The following is a 16966-nucleotide window of genomic DNA, read 5'->3' as shown; positions in this document are numbered from 1 at the left end:
CTTTGATTTCATTAATCAAATACATATCTTTTTTTCCATGCCAAGTTTGAATGAGCGGGATGTGCGATTAATACAAGGGCAAGACAATAGAATAAGAAGTAGTTTTTATTTGCATGTGATTTATGGGCTGATTTATTAAGCAGCTCAGCATCTAGTTGTTTGAGCAAGATCTATCTGTGATGGTGCCGCGTACGAGTGCACAAGGCTATATACCAATGTGACATGAGTCGGGCTGCAAAGTGGGGGCTATGGGGGGAAATGATGTTGTAAAAAACAGATTTGCATGACCTTTGAGCGCAGAACATTATACAAGAGTTCAGGAATTTCTCCATGTCTGAACTTCTTGCTAAGAGCAGTTACCTTAATTTGGTAATGAATGGGTAATTATATATATAAAGACAAAATATACTTTTGGTGAGAGCTAGGGCCTGTATTTTTTTTAAGTGATTGTGGCTGTGTATAGTAGGGAGAGATGGTGCCTATAGTAGCAGTGGGATAATAGCCTCTGGGAAGGGACTGGGGCTGTGGGATAGCAGGTATAGTAGGGAGAGATGGTGCCTATAGTAGCAGTGGGGGGATAATAGCCTCTGGGAAGGGACTGGGGCTGTGGGATAGCGGGTATAGTAGGGAGAGATGGTGCCTATAGTAGCAGTGGGATAATAGCCTCTGGGAAGGGACTGTGGCTGTGGGATAGCAGGTATAGTAGGGAGAGATGGTGCCTATAGTAGCAGTGGGGGGATAATAGCCTCTGGGAAGGGACTGGGGCTGTGGGATAGCAGGTATAGTAGGGAGAGATGGTGCCTATAGTAGCAGTGGGATAATAGCCTCTGGGAAGGGACTGGGGCTGTGGGATAGCAGGTATAGTAGGGAGAGATGGTGCCTATAGTAGCAGTGGGGGGATAATAGCCTCTGGGAAGGGACTGGGGCTGTGGGATAGCAGGTATAGTAGGGAGAGATGGTGACTATAGTAGCAGTGGGGGGATACTAGCCTCTGGGAAGGGACTGGGGCTGTGGGATAGCAGGTATAGTAGGGAGAGATGGTGCCTATAGTAGCAGTGGGGGGATAATAGCCTCTGGGAAGGGACTGGGGCTGTGGGATAGCGGGTATAGTAGGGAGAGATGGTGCCTATAGTAGCAGTGGGGGGATAATAGCCTCTGGGAAGGGACTGGGGCTGTGGGATAGCAGGTATAGTAGGGAGATATGGTGCCTATAGTAGCAGTGGGGGGATAATAGCCTCTGGGAAGGGACTGGGGCTGTGGGATAGCAGGTATAGTAGGGAGAGATGGTGCCTATAGTAGCAGTGGGATAATAGCCTCTGGGAAGGGACTGGGGCTGTGGGATAGCAGGTATAGTAGGGAGAGATGGTGCCTATAGTAGCAGTGGGATAATAGCCTCTGGGAAGGGACTGTGGCTGTGGGATAGCAGGTATAGTAGGGAGAGATGGTCCCTATAGTAGCAGTGGGATAATAGCCTCTGGGAAGGGGCTGGGGCTGTGGGATAGCAGGTATAGTAGGGAGAGATGGTGCCTATAGTAGCAGTGGGATAATAGCCTCTGGGAGGGGACTGGGGCTGTGGGATAGCAGGTATAGTAGGGAGAGATGGTGCCTATAGTAGCAGTGGGATAATAGCCTCTGGGAAGGGGCTGGGGCTGTGGGATAGCAGGTATAGTAGGGAGAGATGGTCCCTATAGTAGCAGTGGGATAATAGCCTCTGGGAAGGGGCTGGGGCTGTGGGATAGCAGGTATAGTAGGGAGAGATGGTGCCTATAGTAGCAGTGGGATAATAGCCTCTGGGAGGGGACTGGGGCTGTGGGATAGCAGGTATAGTAGGGAGAGATGGTGCCTATAGTAGCAGTGGGATAATAGCCTCTGGGAGGGGACTGGGGCTGTGGGATAGCAGGTATAGTAGGGAGAGATGGTGCCTATAGTAGCAGTGGGGGGATAATAGCCTCTGGGAAGGGACTGAGGCTGTGGGATAGCAGGTATAGTAGGGAGAGATGGTGCCTATAGTAGCAGTGGGGGGGATAATAGCTTCTGGGAAGGGACTGAGGCTGTGGGATAGCAGGTATAGTAGGGAGAGATGGTGCCTATAGTAGCAGTGGGGGGGTAATAGCCTCTGGGAAGGGACTGTGGCTGCAGAATAGCAGCAAAGTGTATAGTTGTAGTTAAACAACAACTGCAGGATTGTATGTGTGATATACAGTATGTATAATTTAATCAATTAATCTACCACCATCTTTAAAGACATTACTATTTGCAGTCAGTTGAAGTATGCAGCTGGGTATCTTAACATACCTTATATATTGTATAAGACACACTGTTGTGTGTATAAAAGTGAATAAAAAGCAAGATGAAATACATTGTGCCTTATGAGGTGCCGTATTCAGTAAGATCTGGAAATGAAGAGGGCACAGCAGCGCAGTGAATTTGTGTAGTTGCCCTCATTGCTGAGCCCAACTCTGTTTATAGTGCAATATTAATAATAACTGGGACTAAGCGCAAACATGTAGCTGCTGAAAGAGGCTTTGCTAATAGGTGGAAAATAGTCACAAATATTCCCAGTCACAGTTGGAGACCATCTGCTACCTTTTTGCAATAATGCCACATCATAAATCACCTCAGTAGAATGTGATGAAAGATAAATAGCCTCTGGCCCACATTGCCTACTCATAGTCTTATCTGAAAATGTGTAGAATATTAGAAGGAACATAGACTAAGGTACACTCTCCAAGTGAAGCAGCCCTTATAGCCGGTTATGAGTTGCATATATCCACCACCATTTCTGAAATATGTTGTCAAACCCTGTTCTCTACATCTCACCGGGGTCCTCATCACAAACTGCCAATAACAATGACTTTTTGCTTTGCTACATCCAAATATTTTCCCTTGTCCTTTGGCTTAATATTATGAGTTTAACTGATAGGCGCATCCCGCCGGGCCTCTCGGGGATTCAGTAATGACCTCTAGCAGGGCAAGGTCACATGACAATGAGATCACTTGTTCTCAACACTTATCCCCCGGGGGCTTTGAACAAGACAATTTCCCAAGTTAATAATTTGAACACAAATGGTCGTCTTCCACCACCAAGATATAAACTTAAATATGATTTGTATATAAGAGCTCTCACAATTTACACCTGGAAACAATATAAAGGCAATGTGAATTATTGCACAAAATCTATTGGGAAACAGACAAATTTGAGTCAAATTTGAAGCAGTTCGTAAGCTTGTGTAGCTTAGAGGTAAATCTGGGCTTATCTACCTTTTCTGATGTGTCCAATCCAGCAGCCTCATAGGTGCAGCCAATCACAGCAGAGTCCCTACTATTTAAAATATTTCCTGCCCTCCCATCCTGGCCTGGACATTGAGGTTGAGTCTACTGTAGACTGTCCCAAGCTCAGGTTACTTCTGCCTGTCTTAAAAACCTAGTCTAGTTTGTTCTCTACCTCTCTGTCCTGTTCTAGTTTGTCAATTCCTCCACCCATTCAGTCCTGCTCCAGTGTTTCCATTTCCCCACCTTCTCCATGCTGCTTGTTCTCTATCTGCTCCTTGCAGCTAAAGTCTCCGCCTGATCTGTCCTGCTCTGTACTATACTATACTTCACCTTCTGTCCTGCTCCAGCATGTCCTGTTCTCCTTCCACTTAGCCCTAATCCAGAATGTTCTTTTCTCCATCTGCTCTGTCCTTCTAGTCCCCCCTTTGGGCCTTTACTATCTCTTGGCTAACCAACTGTCAATCCAACCTTTTTGTTGGCAGTTTTGCTGATTGGTCCATAGTGAGAAATTAACTGGTCCATACTGGTCTGCATTGAGTTTGTAGGTTCTTCCTGAATTTGTATGGGCTTCATGCAACATTGCACCCTTTAAATAGACACAGTGCATCCATGACACAGAAAACTTACACTGAGTAGAACCTATGGGTGTCTATGGTGCACGTGGGAAACCATTAACAGCAGTGGGGCAAAGGGTGTGCTGCTATCTCTCTAATTCCTTAATTATACCTGATTTATCTACAAACAGCCCTTGCAGAGGATATAATGATAGTTGCCCTTCTCTGGACCCTCTCTAATTCAATAATGTCCCGTTTGAGCACTGGAGACCAAAACTGAACAGCATATTCTAGATGGGGCCTTACCAGCGCTCTGTAAAGCGGAAGAATAACCCCCTCCTCCCGTGAATCTATACCCCTTTTAATACAGCTCAAAACCTTGTTTGCCCTTGCAGCTGCTGCCTGGCATTGCTTGCTACAGCCAAGTTTATTATCTACAAGGACTCCAAAGTCCTTAATGAAATAATTCACATTTTTAAAAATGATTTCCTTTTTCCCTGTAACAATAAAACAGTATGTGTACTTGATCCCAACTAAGATATAATTACCCCTTATTGGGGGCAGAACAGCCCTATTGGGTTTATTTAATGGTTAAATGATTCCCTTTTCTCTGTAATAATAAAACAGTATGTGTACTTGATCCCAACTAAGATATAATTACCCCTTATTGGGGGCAGAACAGCCCTATTGGGTTTATTTAATGGTTAAATGATTCCCTTTTCTCTGTAATAATAAAACAGTACCTGTACTTGATCCCAACTAAGATATAATTACCCCTTATTGGGGCAGAACAGCCCTATTGGGTTTATTTAATGGTTAAATGATTCCCTTTTCTCTGTAATAATAAAACAGTACCTGTACTTGATCCCAACTAAGATATAATTACCCCTTATTGGGGCAGAACAGCCCTATTGGGTTTATTTAATGGTTAAATGATTCCCTTTTCTCTGTAATAATAAAACAGTGCCTGTACTTGATCCCAACTAAGATATAATTACCCCTTATTGGGGCAGAACAGCCCTATTGGGTTTATTTAATGGTTAAATGATTCCCTTTTCTCTGTAATAATAAAACAGTACGTGTACTTGATCCCAACTAAGATATAATTACCCCTTATTGGGGGCAGAACAGCCCTATTGGGTTTATTTAATGGTTAAATGATTCCCTTTTCTCTGTAATAATAAAACAGTACCTGTACTTGATCCCAACTAAGATATAATTAATCCTTATTGGGGGCAGAACAGCCCTATTGGGTTTATTTCATGGTTAAATGATTCCCTTTTCTCTGTAATAATAAAACAGTACCTGTACTTGATCCCAACTAAGATATAATTAATCCTTATTGGAGCCAAAACAATCTAATTGGGTTTAATTACCGTTTAAATAATTTTTTTAGCAGACGATGTTGGAGATCTGAATTACGGAAAGACCCCTTATCTGGAAAACCCCAGGTCCCGAACATTCTGGATAACGGGTCCCATACTTGTGCTATATATCCCACTGGACCGAACAAACTGCAGTTTCGCTTCTATTTTAAGTGCTGGACATTGTTATGGATTATTATCTGTTATTTACATGGTGCCAACATATTCCAAGGCACATTGGAGAGATTATACATCATTCACATCAGTCCCTGCCTCTGAATCCTTTTCATCTACGAAGACAGGCTGCACACACCTCTCCCCTCCCCATCATATAACATATTTTGGACGTTACTCATATCAAGGTCATCAATCACAAACATCAGCTAGCTGCTTCCTTATCATGAGCAAGTACAGAATTCCATATTTCTTTGGAGCCAAACTACTCGTGTTCACAGCTCCCTGCGCCATAATGATAGGAATCCTTTATATCCCACGATTACTCCTGTAGGAAAATGATGTGAGGCTCATGTAGTAAAAAGCTTATAAGAAGACTAGAAGGTGTTATTACATTCTTTAAACCGAGCCATGGAATGTGTCTAAACCATTTCTCATAACCTTGCCTTTAGCCATGGAATCCAAGCTGAGCATTTATTTTTAACATGATTAGCAGTGTCACTGTTTATTTTTCCTGCATGCGTAGCAGCTACATCTTACATTTCATACCTCTACAAACCTATTAGCAAGTGTCATTACTACCACATGTAAAAATATGTCAAAAGCAACACAGTCATTAAGCACCATGGATTTATTTTTATGTGTACGTGTTTGGGTATATGAATAGAGTCTTACAAATTACTGGACGGCTTTCAGAGAAAGAGCAGGACAGCCTGGGCATAGTTCCGCTGAAGCCACTTTTACTAAACAGCACAAGTTTTACGTCTATATGTGGAGGGTGATTTTTGTATTTGTGGAGACAAATTAAAGATGTTTTCAAGCACCAATTCCATGAATAATTCCCCCGGAATACATAGCAGGATTAATATAGTGCCAATTCCATTCTATACCATACCCCACAACACACTGAAGGACAAATGCAGCAAGAAAAAATGTAGTGACAATTCAATGTATTATACACAGAACACCTGAAATAATTATAATAATTATTATAATAATAATTATTATTAATAATAAATAAATATAGCACCAATTTCATGTAAAATACCCCAGAATACATGTAATGATTATATAGTACTATTACCATGTATAAAAGCCCAGAATACAGGGATAAATACAGGTTCAAGTCCATGTAAAGTGCCCCAGAACACATGGCAGGAACACATGGCAGGATAAATGCAGCACCAATTCCATGTTTAAAAGCTCGGAACATATGGCAGTGCCAATTTAATAAAATACCCAAGAACACATGGAAGGATAAATGCAGCACCAGATCCATGTATAATATGCCATAACACATGAAAGGATAAATGCAGCACCAGATCCATGTAAAATACCCAAGAACACATGGAAGGATAAACTCAGCACCAGATCCATGTAAAATATCCAACAACACATAGAAGGATAATTGCAGCACCAGATCCATGTAAAATACCCCATAACACATGGAAGGATAAATGCAGCACCAGAACCATGTAAAATACCCAAGAACACATGGATGGATAAATGCAGCACCAGATCCATGTAAAATACCCCATAACACATGGAAGGATAAATGCAGCACCAGAACCATGTAAAATACCCAAGAACACATGGAAGGATAAATGCACCACCAGATCCATGTAAAATACCCCAGAACACATGGAAGGATAGATGCACCACCAGATCCATGTAAAATACCCCAGAACACATGGAAGGATAAATGCAGCACCAGATCCATGAATAATACCCCAGAACACATGGAAGGATAAATGCAGCACCAGATCCATGTATAATACCCAAGAACACATGAAAGGATAAATGCAGCACCAGATCCATGTATAATACCCAAGAACACATGAAAGGATAAATGCAGCACCAGATCCATGCATAATACCCAAGAACACATGGAAGGATAAATGCAGCACCAGATCCATGTATAATATGCCATAACACATGAAAGGATAAATGCAACACCAGATCCATGTATAATACCCAAGAATACATGGAAGGATAAATGCAGCACCAGATCCATGCATAATACCCAAGAACACATGGAAGGATAAATGCAGAACCAGATCCATGTAAAATACCCAAGAACACATGGAAGGATAAATGCAGCACCAGATCCATGTAAAATACCCAAGAACACATGGAAGGATAAATGCAGCACCAGATCCATGTATAATACCCCAGAACACATGGAAGGATAAATGCAGCACCAGATCCATGTATAATACCCCAGAACACATGGAAGGATAAATGCAGCACCAGATCCATGTATAATACCCAAGAACACATGGAAGGATAAATGCAGAACCAGATCCATGCATAATACCCAAGAACACATGGAAGGATAAATGCAGAACCAGATCCATGTAAAATACCCAAGAACACATGGAAGGATAAATGCAGCACCAGATCCATGTAAAATACCCAAGAACACATGGAAGGATAAATGCAGCACCAGATCCATGTAAAATACCCAAGAACACATGGAAGGATAAATGCAGCACCAGATCCATGTATAATACCCCAGAACACATGGAAGGATAAATGCAGCACCAGATCCATGTATAATACCCCAGAACACATGGAAGGATAAATGCAGCACCAGATCCATGTATAATACCCCAGAACACATGGAAGCATAAATGCAGCACCAGATCAATGTATAATACCCCAGAACACATGGAAGAATAAATGCAGTGCAAATTCCATGTAAAATACCCCAGAACACATGGAAGGATAAATGCAGCACCAATTCAATGTATAATATCCCAGAACAATTAGCTGAATAAATGCAGTTCCAGTTCTATTTATAAAACCCCAGAACAGACAGTAGGAAATATACAGTTCCAGTTTCAACTATAATAACTCCAGAACACATTGTAGGATAAATACAGTGCCCACTTGACCTCCCAGAGCATGTAACAGGATGAATAAAGTGCCATGAATTATATCTCCATCCTGTGTCCTCTCCAAGCCTTCATTAAAAATCCGCCCCCCCTTGTTAGTGTCTGTGTTTTAGCATTTTGCACCTAGCCCAATTAATAAATGCAGTGCCCTGTGTTTTATATGAATGCATTCGCCGTAACATGTCCAGTGAGGTACATAACTTTCATGGTGTGTTTGTAGAAAAAGCCCTGCATGGTTTAAAACAAAGCAGATTTGTTGACATCTAATTTTACAATAAACTCTATTTGATAATTTTAAACTCAGCAAGTCAGTTTTTTTTTTCATCTCAAGAAAGAAAAAAAAAAGAAGCCCAGAACTATGCCATTAGCAGTGTTTTTTTGGAGTCATGTTTGGATGGCTTACAAGAGATTAAATCCATGTGTAAATTAATAGCCCTCAGCTTTCTTGGGATGTGAAATAAACTAATGAGTTTGTTCACACTGCTTGCTGTAAAAAAAGCCCTCTGTCCTCCCAAAGTCTGTCTTTTAGAGCATATTATAAAGAAATGTGCTGCTCGGGCTTACCTACCTTTGTAGTAATAATGAACAGGTGGCCATAATTTGCAGGTTTTACAAGTAAATCATAGGTGCGGCGTTGCATTCTTTGTTATATTCCATAGGAGGTCTCCAGAACCAGATGGTGTCATTTAGAGGAGGCCGCTATGAAAATACAGCACTTAGGTGCAAATCATCGACTATGAAGCCTGTTCCTGGTGTGAATCGTGGTATCAATGTGGAGTTCAGACTTTCTGTTAGTACTTGGGTTATTTTAATACAATATCCAGCTGTAAGAGCATTGAGATCCTAGGATAAGATTCTTCCAGGGATATCACTGTAGGGATCATCTCTTAGTATTTTTATTTGCCTCTTTTTTGACTTAAATGTCATAATTTAAAAATGTGGTGTCCTTTATTGTGGTAATGGTTCTATCTTTTAGAAGCTTAAGAGTGAAGACAGACGGAGCTACTAGTAGCAGCTACTTTTTCACGGCTACTAAACGTTAGAAAATTCCCTGCCATGGACAATGCTGAGAATTGCCTCTGCTACAACACACATAGAGACAATTATCAGTAAATGATCAGCACTGTCTATATTAGTAGCTGTGACAAGTAGCTGGTACTAGTAGCTCCGTGTGTCTTCTTGATATTTTTTATGGTATTTTTTTTTTCTAAATTACATAGGAAATAATTCACTCTACCATTTAAAGTTTTATTCTTGAACCAACAAATGTATTAGTTGTAACTGGTGTGTAGGCGCCATCTCAGTGCATTGTGCCTGAGTCTGAGCTTTCAGCCAGCGCTACACATTAGAGCTGCTTTCAGGTAACTTATTGTTTCTCCTACTCCCATGTAACTGGAGGAGTCCCAAGCCGGACTTGGATTTCTTACTATTGAGTGCTATTCTGATATCTACTGGGAGCTGTTATCTTGCTCCCTTCCCATTGTTCTGCTGATCGGCTGCTGGGGGGGGATATCACTCCAACTTGCAGCGCAGCAGCAAAGTGTGACTGAAGTTTATCCGAGCACAGGTCACATGGCTGTGGCACCCTGGGAAATGAGGAACATGGCTAGCCCCATGTGATATTTCGCAATTAAATATAAAAAAATCTGTTTGTGTTTTTGAAAAACGGATTACAATGCCATGGTATGACAGATGGCAGTTTGACTGCTGGTGCTCTTTTTGGGGTGAAAATCGCAGACTGAGGGCTAAGTGCATTGCTTCAGTTTGATGTTATTGCAGTGAACTATCAACTGCATTCTGAACACCTCTAGGACACTTTTCTTTTGTTAAACATCTTAGGGCTCGTTTAGAGGCAAAAACCTCTGCAGTCGTGCAAAAAATGTACTTGGGTCCAAAGAGACCCCATACATTCCCTTGGCTGCCAATGTGTCCCTTCTGCCACCTATTTTGAATATAACTGAAAGATGCAGATAGCGCTACTTGCAAGCTGGCAGTAATTTCAGGGTTCTCTCTTCTAGACTTGATAACTGGTCATGGTAGAAAAATTCTTTATTTATGTTGCAAAGTCTTCTCCTTACCAATGTACAAATACAATATGGATCCATAATCTGGATCTCCATGCCTTAAGTCTACTAAAAAATCATTTAAACATTAAATACGCCCAATAAGATTGTTTTTCCTTCAATAAAGATTAATTATATCTTAGTTGGGATCAAGTACAGGTACTGTTTTATTATTACAGAGAAAAGGGAATCATTTAACCATTAAATAAACCCAATAGGGCTGTTCTGCCCCCAATAAGGGGTAATTATATCTTAGTTGGGATCAAGTACAGGTACTGTTTTATTATTACAGAGAAAAGGGAAATAGTTTCTAAAAATAAGATTAATTTGTTTAAAATGGAGTCTATGGGAGATGGCCTTCCCGTAATTCTGAACTTTCTGGATAACGGGTTTCCGGATAACGGGTCCTATACCTGTACCAGTAGCCCATCTGTAGCTTGGTTTTCTCTAGTCTCCTTTTCTACTTCTAGAACTAAAGAATGGGCCACTCTCCTTTTGTTTTGAGTATGTACAGGTATGGGATCCCTTATCCAGAAACCCGTTATTCCGAATTAAGGAAAGCCCATCTCCCATAGACTCTATTTTAATCAAATAATTCAGAATTTTAAAGCTGATTTTCTGTTTCATTGTAATAATAAAACAGTACCTTGTACTTGATCCCAACTAAGATATAATTACCCCTTATTGGGGGCAGAACAGCCCTATTGGGTTTATTTAATGGTTAAATGATTCCCTTTTCTCTGTAATAATAAAACAGTACCCGTACTTGATCCCAACTAAGATATAATTACCCCTTATTGGGGGCAGAACAGGCCTATTGGGTTTATTTAATGGTTAAATGATTCCCTTTTCTCTGTAATAATAAAACAGTACCTGTACTTGATCCCAACTAAGATATAATTACCCCTTATTGGGGGCAGAACAGTCCTATTGGGTTTATTTAATGGTTAAATGATTCCCTTTTCTCTGTAATAATAAAACAGTACCTGTACTTGATCCCAACTAAGATATAATTACCCCTTATTGGGGGCAGAACAGTCCTATTGGGTTTATTTCATGGTTAAATGATTCCCTTTTCTCTGTAATAATAAAACAGTACCTGTACTTGATCCCAACTAAGATATAATTATCCCTCATTGGGGGCAGAACAGTCCTATTGGGTTTATTTCATGGTTAAATGATTCCCTTTTCTCTGTAATAATAAAACAGTACCTGTACTTGATCCCAACTAAGATATAATTACCCCTTATTGGGGGCAGAACAGCCCTATTGGGTTTATTTAATGGTTAAATGATTCCCTTTTCTCTGTAATAATAAAACAGTACCTGTACTTGATCCCAACTAAGATATAATTACCCCTTATTGGATGTAAAACCATCCTATTGAGTTTAATTAATGTTTAATTGATTTTTTAGTAGACTTAAGGTGTGGAGATCCAAATTATGGAAAGACCCCTTATCCGGAATACCCTTGATCCCGATCATTCTGGATAACGGGTCCTATACCTGTATTGGGAATGGGAGTGGGTTGTTTATCTTTTTGGTTAACTTATGCTCCTAATACAAAATGTGACGGAACATTGCAAATACATCTTAAAACTTATAACAACAACTGATACTTTCAATTGAATCCTGTTCATTTTTGTTCCTAAACATTGGCTTTTCTTAAGGGTTTTTTTTCGATCTCTCGAGCCAAACCTCACTAGGGAAAGTTTTCCAAATAACTACAAACATATTTCGAAGTTATGAACATTGCAACAGACAGGCATTTTTCTTTTCTAGGGGAAAGTACAATTCCTGTTTTTGCTGAGTTGCAAAATGAATACAATATGTGGGCAAGAGTAAAACTTGTCTGTAGTCATATCTGAGCTTCTGTTTAAGTAACCGCAGATTCCAAAAAGATGTTTATCAGATCTCCAGAAAGTGATGACATCTGGAATGAAAAATAGGGACGTGCAAATGTAAATTCAAAAGAAATGTAAGACAAGCGAAAGCAGCACTTCTAATTTTCATCATGCGATGCCTAGAAACCGTTCGGTTATGCAGATCTCGGTCGGGGGCCTCTGCGGCAGAATGCTTTTTGGTTCGGCTTCCTTCCTCTATAATGTCTAACTTTGGGTTGAGCCCTTGAGAATTGGCACTTCTTAATTCATGGGCGTGACAAACTATCATAACTGCCTTGCTCCAGTGGATTAGAAGGAATCCAGGCAAAATCCAAGCAAATGCCAATGATAGGTCACATCAGGAAGCATTCCAACTGGCAGCTAGAGGTCAAGGGAAAGCAGTGATCAGGAAAGTCATCATACAGGTTAACCTTGATATTAAAATGATAGCGCTCCTTGGAGCGCCATCGCACACTGTCTAGTATGATTGGGTCAAGAAAAACTCAACCCTATGCTTGACTCTAACCCGTAAACCCTTATTCCATACCCCACCCTTACCCACAAAATGTTGCCACTGTATGACCCACATCCAAACCGTACCGGTGTCTTCTCAAACTGTGCACTATATCTACATGCGCCTTTGGTTCGATTGCGCAGTGGCAGTATCATAGCCAATGAGGTCAAACCGAGGCGTGATTATTGCTAATTGTGATGAAGCTGAAGCTTGATGAAAGTGGAGGGGCTGTGTTCCCATTAGGGAAGAGCTGCTGACTTATTTTTTGTCGGGGCTTCGCACATGCTCATTATGCCTAAGTGTGCTTCACTTCCTTGCCACAGCCATTAGGCGGGTGGGAGGTATTTTTCTTTTATTCCTTCCAGCTGCCAGCTGGAGCTTTACCAAGGCGATTAATGGCATTGCACCCGTACACTTTTGCACCCTTTTTTTGTTTGATTTATGCACCCTGGATAGGTGTCATAGTCCTCTGGGCTTGACCCTAGGCCAAGACTTGGTGGTTTTCTCCCTAGCTTTGGCGAAGGTGGATCTGCCCGCACATGCTGTTCATTGGCGAAAGCCTTGGATACATGAGCATCAGAGCCCCTACCTTTGGGTAGGACTCACAGGCGATGACTCAACATCGAAGGAATCTTTAAGAGCAGAGGAGGAGTGTACTTGCCCAGTCTGTCCCTCACCCAACCTGAAACTTAAAAGTGCCCATTGGCCAGGAGTTCAACAGGCTCTACTTTTCTCTAGGGTTTCTTTACTTTGCTAAACCCTATAAAAGGCATGCATTGGCGTGGCTTTTTTTGGAGCCCATTTTAAAGAAGAGAAGCTTCAACCAGTGAAGGGAAAAACACCAAATCAGGAATTTCTTTCTACCTGTAACGCTTCCACCACCAAAATCAAGGGGACAGCAGTAGTCCTGGGAATCGACAGTCCCTGATGTAAATACTAAATATTTAATTTTCACTTTGGCAAGAAAAAAAATCCACCTCAAGGGTCACCCTAAAGCTGCCCATGCCTTTTCCCATGATTCTTTTGACTTGACTACTGCAAGTAAAAAAAATTGAATAAAACTGACTTATTTGTTTATTTTTTAATAATATTATCTCCTCCTAGTCTTACTGTGCTACCAATAAAAACAAGCATTAGAAATGAAGCTGTGAATAAAAATAAAAATCTTGTGATATGAAAAAATAAAATATATCATTTTTGTATTGGATTTTTCCCGTTGCTTTAGTACTTTTTGGTCTATATGTATTTATTTCTTCTGTCGTTTTTTGCCTATTTGCTCTTACGTATGACTTTGCTTCTTTATTTACAGGTTCCGATTCTGATACCTTGCCACAGGGTGATTTGCAGCAATGGAAGCGTTGGCAACTACATTGGCGGCAAAGGAAATCAGCTGAAACCGTGGCTTTTGGCACACGAGAAGCTTCTGAAAGAAATGTGAACGTGTTTTTTTTTTTCCTTTTTTTTTTTTTTTCCTCGAGCAGCTCACCTAGAGCTGTACCGCAGCCAAAGCCTATAAACCAACACACTATGCTTTAAGCTTTCAAATTACGCAGTAGAATTCAGGAAAATGGTAAATATTTGAGTGACATATAAATATAATACAACATCCGAAGTGAAATGTGTTTGGCACTACTATATTAAAAAAGCCGGATATGTCCTGAGGGACTCAGCTTGTGTGCCCTTTCTTGTTTTTACATTTTACAGCAGAATGACTACAGCAGCCTGTGCCTGTTGTATTTTGTTCCCATCTCCAGTCCTGTTTTGTTCTATTTTTAATGCCCATTAAAGCAAGGAAAAGCAGAGAGACAGAGAAAGAGAGGGGAGGGGCGTGGCAAACGCCGGGTTCAACTGCCCCTGTAAGGAAGCATCTGGGCTAGAGCCGGTACTGGATAACATTGCGTGTCACTGGGAGCACAATAACGTGTAGCACACACCTCCCTATTCCTGCCCAGCTTTGTATTTGTCCAAATTAAGCCTCTGTCTCTGTGCCAGTTGCGGTGCCCAACCTTCCCCTCCTACTCTTTGATGTTACAGTGCTAGGAAAGAAAAAAAAATGTTTGGCGTAAAAGTCACAACTGTTTAAAAACAAAAACAAAAAAAAAAGAATCATTTTGGAGGAAATCACTATTGTATTGTTTGTTCGGATATTTCTATTTTTTTTTTTTTTCCACATCTCAGATCTTCAGAGATGTTGAAAAGATACTGCTAACGGTTTCTTGTTTCTGCTCCTTTCATATTTTGTTTTGTTTGGCTGCCAATAAAAATATCATTGCTTTTCAAAGAGTCGGCTTGTGAATCGCGGGCAAGAAAATAAACCAGTTCCCTTGCCCAAATCTTGGTTTTCATAGATGTGATACGTAATAATTACCGTTATTAATGTGTTGTTTGAAAGCGTTTGTGTTTTATTACCATGTCATTGCAATATACACTCAGCTTTTGCTAGACAGGTATGGGATCTATAATCCGGAATGCTTGGGACCTGGGTTTTTCTGTAATTTGGAGCACCGTGTCTCAAAGCTACTAAAAACATTCAAATCAAGAACAAGATCCTGATTTGTTATTGCAGAGAAGAAGTAAATCAGTTACAAATGAGGAATTTTTTCTATAGGAAATGACATTGCCATAACATGGAGCTTTGTGGATAATGGGTTTCCAGATAATAGATCCCATACCTACACTATAGCTATCTGTAAAAACCCTTACAAACAACCTTAACCATTTAGACATACATTTAGAACAATACAGTTCAGTACAGGTATGGGACCAGTTATCCAGAATACTGGGGAATTTGGGTTTTTCGGATAAAGGGTCTTTCTGCAATTACCTTAGGTCTACTAAAAAAAACATTTAAACATTATATAAACCCTATAGGAGTGTTTCATTATCAATAAGGCTTATTTATATCTTAGTTGGGATCAAGTACAGGTACTGTTTTATTATTGCAGAGAAAAGGGAATCATTTAACCATAAAATAAACCCAATAGGGCTGTTCTGCCCCCAATAAGGGGTAATTATATCTTAGTTGGGATCAAGTACAGGTACTGTTTTATTATTACAGAGAAAAAGGAAATCATTTAACCATTAAATAAACCCAATAGGGCTGTTCTGCCCCAATAAGGGGTAATTATATCTTAGTTGGGATCAAGTACAGGTACTGTTTTATTATTACAGAGAAAAGGGAATCATTTAACCATTAAATAAACCCAATAGGGCTGTTCTGCCCCCAATAAGGGGTAATTATATCTTAGTTGGGATCAAGTACAGGTACTGTTTTATTATTACAGAGAAAAGGGAATCATTTAACCATTAAATAAACCCAATAGGGCTGTTCTGCCCCAATAAGGGGTAATTATATCTTAGTTGGGATCAAGTACAGGTACTGTTTTATTATTACAGAGAAAAGGAAGTCAGTTTTAAAATTGTAAATTATTTGATTAAAATGGGGACTATGGCCTTTCAATAATTTGGAGTTTTCTGAATACAGGTATAGGATCCCTTATCCGGAAACCCATTATCCAGAAAGCTCCGAATTACAGAAAGCCCATCTCCCATAGACTCCATTTTAATCAAATAAGTCAGAATTTTAAAAGTGATTCCCTTTTCTCTGTAATAATAAAACAGTACCTGTAATTGATCCCAACTATGATATCATTAATCCTTATTGGATGCAAAACAATCCTATTGGGTTTAATTACTGTTTTATTGATTCTTTAGTAGACTTAAGGTATACAAATTACGGAAAGATCCCTTATCCGGAATACCCTTGGTCCCGAGCATTCTGGATAACGGGTCTTATATCTGTACCAGGTTTCCAGATAACAGATCACATATATCACATATATACCTGTATAAAGGGAATGTATATTCCTTTTCCAAGTGCAGAATGACTCCAGCTGCACTATATATATATAAATATATTTATATATACTTAGTCCACTCCACTTAGAAGGTAAGACACGGGTGCTTTTGGGTATACAGTATATAGATATATAGATAGATAGATATCGATATAGATCTATATATATAGATATATATATATATGACTTCCACCACATTATTCAAAAATTTGATATTTCGGTTTCTCCTTGAGTTCCTAAGGTCTTAATGACACTTTTTGGAAAAAAAAAATATTTAATGTCTATCTATCTATCTATCTATCTATCTATCTATCTATCTATCTATCTATCTATCTATCTATGGTTAAAGTAGGCTACAAAACAAATATATTACTTTTGAAGCAATGCA

At 40.0% G+C, this 16966-nt stretch overlaps 1 protein-coding gene across 5 annotated transcripts in view; it reads left to right on the top strand.

The window, feature by feature from the left end:
• Window positions 1-15002, top strand: part of mgmt (O-6-methylguanine-DNA methyltransferase) — a 308175-nt gene extending 293173 nt beyond the window's left edge. For all 5 annotated transcript variants that reach the window (XM_018095368.2, XM_018095369.2, XM_018095370.2 and 2 more), the window contains one exon: window positions 14031-15002. In XM_018095368.2, coding sequence (XP_017950857.1) covers window positions 14031-14159 — 129 coding nt within the window. In that variant the 3' untranslated portion in view covers window positions 14160-15002. The remainder of the gene's footprint in view (window positions 1-14030) is intronic.
• Window positions 15003-16966: the final 1964 nt, after the last annotated feature.

The sequence above is a fragment of the Xenopus tropicalis genome, chromosome 7, assembly GCF_000004195.4.
Source record: "Xenopus tropicalis strain Nigerian chromosome 7, UCB_Xtro_10.0, whole genome shotgun sequence".
Taxonomy (NCBI): Eukaryota; Metazoa; Chordata; class Amphibia; order Anura; family Pipidae; genus Xenopus; species Xenopus tropicalis.
Note: the sequence above shows the minus strand (reverse complement) of the source record. Positions and strands in the feature narration are given on the sequence as shown.